Genomic DNA, 9,258 nt, shown 5'->3' on the forward strand with positions numbered 1-9,258 from the left:
AATGCATCCTGTGTTGAGGAGCAATCCAGACAGTAATGCTTGGTGAAAGTGTGAATAAAGCCCATGTGACTTCTTTGCACATATCTACAGTATGATAGATTTTGGTTTGGAGGAATGCCACAGAGGCTGCTTTTGCCTTGAGTTGTGGAGTAATGCAACCAGGAGATGAGTCTAAAATTGTGTAGCAGAATGGGGGAGGGGGAAAACTCCCCAAAACGATCTCTAATTTGAAGTTCACATAGAAATTGGTGTTCCAAGATTTTTTGTATTATGTAACAGTATTTACGATATTATCATCGTGGCTTGCAGGATTTTCAGCTTGAGTTTGCTTACTCGAATCCAGAGAGCAGCTGGTCGATAGACCTAGGTGTGTCACTTCCAGAAGATACCTTAAAGCAATATCTTCATTTGTTGTCTACTTTACGTCTTCCGGTATCCCTGTGGGAAATTGGTTATAAGATGGTCTTGCATCTTTACATCTCACCCACTCGAGCCTATAAAAGGAAGGTTTGCCAGTACTCGGTGTATCCGAAGTGTCATCATCCTGCTGCTACGCTAGGCCATATGTTTTATGCTTATTCCCACATACAGCGGATTTTACATCATATTTCAAATCTTTGGAAGATGCGATATAAATTAACCTCACTATTATTGTTCTCCAGGCTTCAGTACCAAAAGAGTTAAGATGGTTTTTAAAACTATTGCCTATTATTGGGTGTGAAAGCTATTTTGACTCATTGGTTGGATTCTGAATCTCTTTTGTTGGCACAGTGGAGAGCCCTGCTTATCTAGTATCGGCAAATGGAAAGCCTAAGAGTCCTTAACTTGGACACTACTGCAGGACGGAATCTCCAATCCATGTGGGAACCATTTTGGAACTCGTTGACTTCGGTTGCTCGGAGTAGACTATTAAACCTGTGATTACTCTAGTTAAGTTTGTTTCTTTTCTACTTTGAATCGAAGGAGCTGACCTATGCTTTAAGGGAGGGGGAGGGGGGTTGGGGTGGGGGACTTGGAAAATGATGGTTGTCATTTTTGTTGTACTGAGGTGCATGACAATGTCTTACTATTGTTCTGATGTACTGTTTTTCAATAAAAAAAAATCTTTACAAAAAAACAACCAAAAAACAGTTGTGAGGTCCAAGAAATTAATTTCAGCCTGAGTGAGTGCTTGGGACATGAAAGGGAGACTAAGATTTTGTTTTATGTCACTATTTTTTTCAGAGTTCAGTTAAAATAAAGGCTTGCTTAGTTTAGCTGTATTAAATGTGCTAATATACCCCCACCCAGGTGTACCCTTATTAACTTTACCCCTAATCAGATAGCCAAGACATCTGGGGCCGGGGGAGGGGGGAAAGACATCCCTCACTCCACTCCTACTCTCCTCTCCCCAAATGACTCAATATGGAAATGTGTTTTAACACCCCCTGCCGTAGAAGATAAGAGACCAATGATGGGTTGTGGAGAAATTAAGATAATTCAAATTTGAAGAGTACTAAACACAAGTAAATAATCACAGAAAAATTAGTGACTGAAGAACTACAGGTCATGTCATTTTCCAAGAAGATATACACAAGGAAATAAAATATTTTTTTCTTCCAGAGAGGGAGGTAAATAAGATAAAAAATGTCATCCTGAAGAAGTGGTGGAACAAAATGATAACAGAATTCAATCAATGGGATAAGCACAGAAGAATGATAATAAAGTACTAAGGTAACCGCTGCATGGAAGGATCATTTATCCGAGTATGGGGAGGATGTTTTAAAAAAGCCTCACTATCCCTGGTGGTTATAAGGATTACTAAAAAGCTTCGAAATAAATACAAAGGAAGCCTGGGTTTTAGCTTAAATACTGATTTCATAAGAAGTAGCGCTGAAAATGGAAAGGTCTGAAATGGCTCACTAGTGTTGATTCCAGACTATTTCTGACAGATTTTGGGAACGCTTTGGGGGAAGGGAAGAAAGCAGCAGGAAAACATGATTGAGAGGTAATGTTAAAGACATGGGGGCCAAGCAGATTTTTTATTTGTACATTCATGTGACATAGACAATTTCAACTAGGCAGCCTGGATGGACCGTTTTGTTCTGCCACTGTTCACCATGTTACTATTGAATTTAAGCTGGCATAATTTTTTCTTCTGGTATTCTTATCAATGTGCCCCTAAGGATGCTATTCCCAGAATTGTGAAAAATAAATTTTAAAATACTGAATGCTACACAGTAAGAACAGATTATAAAAAGAAAAAAAAACAAACCAAAACAGAACACACAACCCTCCAGACATTAATTAAAAGCTAAATTACTGTAAGTACATATCTCTGTGGACAGTAGGAATCTGTGAGGGCTTGCTATCCTGCTTATCCTCAGAGAAATTTCCATTAAGTCATTTTTGCAAACTACTACTTTCAGATAAATCAGAAACAGAAAGCCTGCGAGGGAATCCATGGGACCAAATCAGAAACAGAAAGCCTGCGAGGGAATCCATGGGACCATTAAATCACTGAGGAATAAAAACAGAGTACCCAAGGAGGACAAGGCCATAGAAGAGACTAAGAGCTCATTTTATTAAATGGTGCTAGAGAGTTTTAGCACAGGCCAGTGAGGTAAATGCTCTGATATTCACAGGAATTCTATGAGCATCGGAGCATTTACATTGCCGTCTTGCGCTAAAAACCTCTAGCACCATTTAGTAAAAGGAGCACTAAATTAATTTTTACTATGGTCATTACCAAAGAGGATGTAAGATCTACCTGAAGAAGCCACTTCAAAAAGCTTTTTTCAATAGAATGTCCATTCTGTGCTCCTGGGAGTCCTTAAGCACTACTCCCCCTTCGCTAGGGAGGGCCATTCGCCTGGCAACCTGCGCCACAGCAAAATCCACCTTAGGTTGCTCAGAAAACTGCTGAAAATCAGGAACCAGTGGATAAAGCTTAGTCATAGCTTTAGAGAGCCTGAAATAACTTTCTGGGGGTATCCCATTGTTCCATAACCAGACTACGAAGCTGTGGATGGGATGGTGGAAGGTGGAGATTCCAATCTGAGCTCTTTCAGAACCTCAGCAATAAAATGGTGGACAGAGACATGCTTAAAAAGTCTGCAGACGGAGGAGTCCTCACTCAAATCTGGACTCTCAGGGCGACCATGCTGACTAGTCTCAGCAAAGCTATCAGACGGAGACAAAACACGCATATGTATGGCATATGTATGGCAATTAATGCAATCAAACTCTGCCATAGCCAGATGAGAGGACTCCTGAAAAAGGATCTCTACCACTGGTGCAACCGGCTTAGAAGAAACTAGCAGGCCCGCCGGCTGCATCAAACGAGCTGGGTCTGAGGAATATGCTTTCCAGATGAGCTGAATAAAGTCCGGTGAAAAGTCACACCTCTTGTCCACTTTAGTGCCCTGCTGAGACACCCGCACTTTGCCAAAGGAATCCCTAAACTTGAACACAGGCATTTGGCACCAGACTCCAGAATGGCTTCTGGGCAAGACTTTTTCCCTGGAATCATGGACCCAGGCTGGCTCCCTAACCATGGAAGACCCAGAGGAGACAAAGTCCGAGGCTTCTGCCCTCTTCCCAAGCACGCTGCGGCACCAATCCAGCACAATCAATGCACACATGCAACAGATTAGGGGCTGAGGAGTCCATACCAAATGACTTTTAATCAAATTGAGGGATTTTGAGGTAGAAATAAAACTTTGAAAAAAGATCACTAAAAATCCAAGATGACCGCTACCAGCAAATTCGCACCAAAAAAAATGGAAAAAAATAAACAAAATCTGAAAATAAAAAATAGCGATTTGGAGTTTGGAGAGGTGGGAGACCTGAACCCTACCCTTAGAAACACTGAAAAAAAGAGTTTTACCACATTCCACAGATCACCCCCAAAGCTCCCAGAGGAAATAATGGAGGTGTATTTATAGTCTGTGCCTGTCAGCTCTGTTTAAACTGCAGCTGAATAAAGAAAAAGATTTTCTGCCTCAGAAACTGTTCCAAATGACCAAACTTGAAGATCTTTGGACTGTCAGCCAGATGAACTCTGACTGTAACCTCCGCCCCCATGAAACCACTCCATGCGATCAGGGGCAGGAAACGCAGCCTGTGCCCTGAAACCCAGACAGTCTTTTTAGCCTGTGCCCTGAACCCCGACAGTCTTTTACTCAGGAAGTATACAGCCTGCGCTTAAACCCCTGACAAGGTCAGAGGGCAAATAAACTCCCAGAGGAATGGACTCAGAGTCCAATAAGGGCGGCACACAGCAGGCTGGCTCCACAGATCCACAGAAATTTCTCTATAAAGCAGCAGTCCAGCTCCGAGGGACTGCACCATTTCCTCCGACAGAGGACCACCGGAAAGGGGTTTCATGGCACAAAAAACAGCAAACCTGAATAAAAATAATAAGAAAAAGAAGCAAAGCAGAGCAAAAGACTTCTGCATAGATTGCTTGCACAAATTGAACCTGAAGGGGTCTCTCTAAGGTGGGAGGAGCAGGTTCTCAGAAAAGTGTTAGGATTTCTGCAATTCCCGGATTGCGGGAAGGGATTGAACACCTAGTGTACTGAATATGGAAGGGATGTAACAAAGTATACAGGGTGTCCAAAAGTCACTACATACTTTTTTTTCTATTTCATTCCAGGTATCATTCAGAGAGACTTGAGGCCATCAGCAAAAGAATAGTTAGGCTTTGCAGTTTTTGTATCATCCCTTAACCATGGCTTGCCAACTGACATTAGAACAGCGTTGTAAAATTGCCACTTGGCAAGAAGTTTTTCAATCTCCGACTGCAGTTCAGCGAGAGTTTGAAAAGCTTTATGGCCATCACACTGCTCCAACGCGTAACACAATTTACGCTATCCATGGCAAGTTTCTCGAAACAGGATCTCTTCTTGACAAACCACACAGCGGAAAACCTATTACTACCACCACCAATGAAAACATTGAACTCCTGGAGCAGGCGTTCACACAAAGCAAGGGAAAATCCATCTGGACGGCTGCACTTGAACTCAGCATCAACAAAAGTTTGATTCAGCACGTGCTTCGAAGAGTGATAAAGCTCTAACCGTAACAACTTCAGGTTGGTAAAAAACTTCAAGCGGAAGATTAGGATGCTCGTGTGGAAATGTGTGAATCACTCCTGCACCATTACCAAAATGACCATCAGCTCTTGGAAAACTTATGGTTCCATGAGTTTTCTGGTTCTCTGGTCAGGTTAACCAACACAACTGTCAAATTTGGGGAAAATCAAACCGAGCAGAAATTTGAGTATGAACGAGACTCTCCAAAGCTAGTGGTTTGGTGTGCAATGTCTAGCACTGGGCTGATTGGACCATTTTTCTTCTGCAATGTATCCGGTAACACGACCACAGTTACAGGGAAAAATTACCTGGAAATGCTGCAAGAATTTGCTGTGCCACAACTTCAAGTGAGGAGTGACCTTGCTAATATCATTTTTCAACAAGACGGAGCCCCTCCCCACTTTGCAAGGTTAGTCAGAGATTTCCTGACTATCAAGTTTCCTGACTGATGGATCGGTCGAATGGGTCCCCTTGAATAAGCCCCTCACTCCCCTGACCTTACATCCTGTGACTTTTTTTTGTGGGGCTATATCAAAAGCAAAGTATATGCCACTAAGCCCCGTAACCTGTCACAGCTTGAGGAAAGAATACGCACAGCCTGCAGCAAAGTTGGGGAAGAGATGCTGCAAAACATTGGAGAGGCTTGCATCCGAAGGTGGCCAAAAGTTATCAAAAATGAAGGCACTCATGTGGAGGTATACAACTAGTCTTTAAGGTGTTGGAAGGTGATGGCAAGCCTAGCAAGTAAAATTGCAAAGACTTATGTTGATGCTAAGGATATGAATAAACTCAGTTTCTTGTGTAATTTTTAAGAATTTATTAAAGTGTGTAGTGACTTTTGGGACACCCTGTATTTCTAACATTTACTCTTCCCCTTCCTTGCTAAGTATTCACAAACCCACCCACTTATTGATTTATGTAGTTTTGCAAGAAACACAATAACTTGCAGGTCAATTACAAGAGATAATGTACATTTTAGAAATATTTTATAGATGACTGAATTATGAATACTGTACATATGAAAGATGTGTTAATGGAAAGTAGTAAGGGTTGAAGCTTTGGCAATTGGTGCTACTGCTCACAAGTTTCAAACCTGTGCTAATTCAAACCTCTAAGTGTCAGTTTTATGTATCAGATATCATTGGTCCCACAGTCCTACCTACCTTCTTTTGTCCCACCACACAGCTTCATATCCTTTGGTCTGAAGTGCTGCCATAATCACGTTGACATCGTAGTTTCCATTACCCAGCATGCTCTTCTTTTGTGGCATCGCCATTGTGTTTGGTGACAATCTGTGAAAAAGGACAAGCAAAACTATTCTATTTAACCATCCAAACAGATTGGAGATCTCCACATGCTCTAAGTTCAAGACTCCTTTACTGTTCCACCAACTACAAGTGATCTCTTGGGTGGACAATAAGTTGTAGACCCAAGTTTTAAGTACGAGAGTTACAGTTTTTCTGAACAAGTTTCCTTTAGTTCACTGGGTTGCTAGTTCATTAAACTAGTGATCTCCAATAGGCTAAACGGTCAGAAGCCTTTGATCACCTCTTCCCAGCTCACTGCTATTCAAAATTAACCAGGGATTTTTCCCCTCTCATTTTGGACATAACTGTACCAACTTAGGCTAGCTGTTGACAATGGCCACAGAAATGTAGTTGTTCCCAGGTCTGGTTATTAGAAAATTATGTTGAGCAATGGCTGAGGTCTCTCCCCCCTTTCCCCTATAGAGCAGTGGTCTCAAACTCAAACCCTTTGCAGGGCCACATTTTGGATTTGTAGGTACTTGAAGAGCCTCAGAAAAAATAGTTAATGTCTTATTAAAGTCTTATTAAATAGTTAATAGTCTTATTAAATAAATGACAATTTTGTATAAGGTAAAAACTCTTTATACTTTATAAATCTTTCCTTTTGGCTAAGTCTTAATAATAATATTATAATTCATAGCTAAAGAGACATATGATCAAGAAACTCTTATTTTACTTTTGCGATTAAGATAAACATACCGAGGACCTCAAAATAGAACCTGGCGGGCCACATGTGGCCCTCGGGCCGCGGGTTTGAGACCACTGCTTTAGAGTGTCAACACTGCTTCTACTAATTCCATGCCCTTATCAGCCCAGTCTTAAGGGCCAGGCCCAGACATCAAACTAAAGTCTTCTCCTCTGCAGCGTACAGCACATGCTTCTGAACAGGCCAAGAGTTACCTTAACATTTGTGTGCATAATGTATTTTCAAGTCAACAGCAACATATATTGATTATGCTAAAGCTTGCTATATATAAGTAAGTTTAAAAGAGACTAACATTTTCCCCTTTATGAAAGATCATTGCTTTGAGCAGAGAAACAGGCTATGAAAGAGGAAAAGTCCCCAGATGAGCAATTCTTTCTTTCCCCACCTAAAAATTTGTGTACAAAATTTTACAAATGGAACACATCTGCCTTCAAACCCCAGTCATAAAACTAAGTTACACTGTTCTGAGCATACCTCTGAAAAATGTCCTGCAAAGTCTCCCGGGTGAAAGCATTTCCATCCTGGAAGACATTGTTGAGTGCATGGAGTGCACAAAGCTCCCGGCGCTGTTTCTCATGGTAAATATGAAGGGGTGCCTGAAGCTCCGATTCCAACTTCAATTTGTCACCTTTCCATGGCATACAACTCATTTTTGAGCCCTCAGCAGATCAGATTCCTGTAATCTCCTAGTCTGGAGTTGCAAGAGTTTAGTCACAGTTCCATCATTTGAATCCCAGTAATCCTAATTCTTCTTTTCAAGTACAGTATAGCAAAGCAAATCACCAGAACAGCAGCTTTCCTTCCCAATTAGTAAACCAGTTTACTATTTCCACTTTGGCTTCTGAGAACTTAGTGGAATGCTGCCAACAATTAAGGTTACAGAGTTTGAGGCACACTTCCTCCACAAACAAAACAGACTGTGTATTGGGAAAGAAGAGAATGTAAAGGAGTAGCTGTAGTAAACCCCAATTCTAATTAAAGATTCAACTTTCAATAAAATGTCAGTTCACACCGTTCCTTTTCTTCCATTTCTCTTTGTCTGTAGTGACTCCTAGGAACTCCTTAAGGAGCTAACAGGTCATGTCCGAAGAGGAAAAGTGCAAATTGTGCAGCTCTTAGTCACCCATACCGACTACCTCTTGCCGGGCTCCTCTTTTGGACGATATGTGGAAAAGTCAATGCTAGCGAAAGGGAGAGAAAACAATCCCTTAGTGTCTCTCCTTCCAGTTCTTTTGCAACCTGAATAAAACAAAATATTCAAAATCGTTATTCATGAAGACCTGATACTCACACAGCAGATAGACGCCAGCAGCAACCTGGTTAATCAGCCAGCCAAGTACATCGTATAAAGGAGCACACTGACGGGGGTCGAGAGTGTATCGGTTTAACCCAACTCATTCTAAATGGCCTTCCTTTTAGGTGGAAGGGGGAGGGAAGAACTTCCACCTTTCCCTCTTTCTTGACTGGAAACAATTAACATTTTTTTCTCCCTCCTCACACAACTTCGCGGCCCAACTCAGTAAGAGATGTGGCCTGCAACTCCCCTCCCCCTTCTCGCATTCAACACAAAGAACCCTGCACCCCCCCAACCCATAGTAACAACTACAACCGAAGCAACAGCAAGGCCGGACCCCGCCGTGCTCTCTTTCCCCCGGACAAGGCTCAGGCCACGGCTGTTTGATCTACGGAGCAGGCTGGCCACCCCCACCTCATAAGTGTACGGATTCTTCCTCCACCACAGGGACACAAACCCCAAAAACAAGCGGGAAGAGGAAAAGACAACAACCTCCACCAAGTACCCACCAGCACTGCCAGCCGCCAACCCCGGCCAACGGCATCGGCGCACTACGTCACTGCCAGTCCCGTGCTTGGCTCCGACGTCGCCATCGGAGCCCCGCCCTCTAGCGTACTCGTGGGCGTCGCCGGATCCTACGCTGCTGCTGTTGCTACGGGAGACAAGCGTCTGGTTTCGTTCTCCCCGGCCCCGGTGTTGTGAGTTCGGAAACGGCAGGGGGACTGAAAAGTTCCGAGAGGAGGAATTTGCTGTGACCATAAATGCCTGTTGGGATTCGGGAATGATGGCATTTTACTCAGGGCAGGATTAACCAATAGGCCAAGTAGGCACGTGCCTAGGGCCCGAAATGGTCAAGGGGGGCCCGATGAAGGA

The 9,258-nt window shown here is 42.7% G+C and overlaps 1 protein-coding gene across 3 annotated transcripts in view; it reads right to left on the reverse strand.

The window, feature by feature from the left end:
- Positions 1–9,045, reverse strand: part of JOSD1 (Josephin domain containing 1) — a 29,023-nt gene extending 19,978 nt beyond the window's left edge. Inside the window, exons 1-3 of one of the 3 annotated variants that reach the window (XM_033929460.1) lie at positions 8,895–9,045; positions 7,566–8,330; positions 6,242–6,370 (exon numbers count right to left, since the gene is read on the reverse strand). In XM_033929460.1, coding sequence (XP_033785351.1) covers positions 6,242–6,370; positions 7,566–7,741 — 305 coding nt within the window. In that variant the 5' untranslated portion in view covers positions 7,742–8,330; positions 8,895–9,045. Of the gene's footprint in view, positions 1–6,241; positions 6,371–7,565; positions 8,331–8,799 lie in introns of all 3 variants that reach the window. The other 2 variants (XM_033929461.1, XM_033929463.1) reach the window with 2 other exon arrangements.
- Positions 9,046–9,258: the final 213 nt, after the last annotated feature.

This window comes from Geotrypetes seraphini, chromosome 2, assembly GCF_902459505.1.
Source record: "Geotrypetes seraphini chromosome 2, aGeoSer1.1, whole genome shotgun sequence".
Classification (NCBI taxonomy): domain Eukaryota; kingdom Metazoa; phylum Chordata; class Amphibia; order Gymnophiona; family Dermophiidae; genus Geotrypetes; species Geotrypetes seraphini.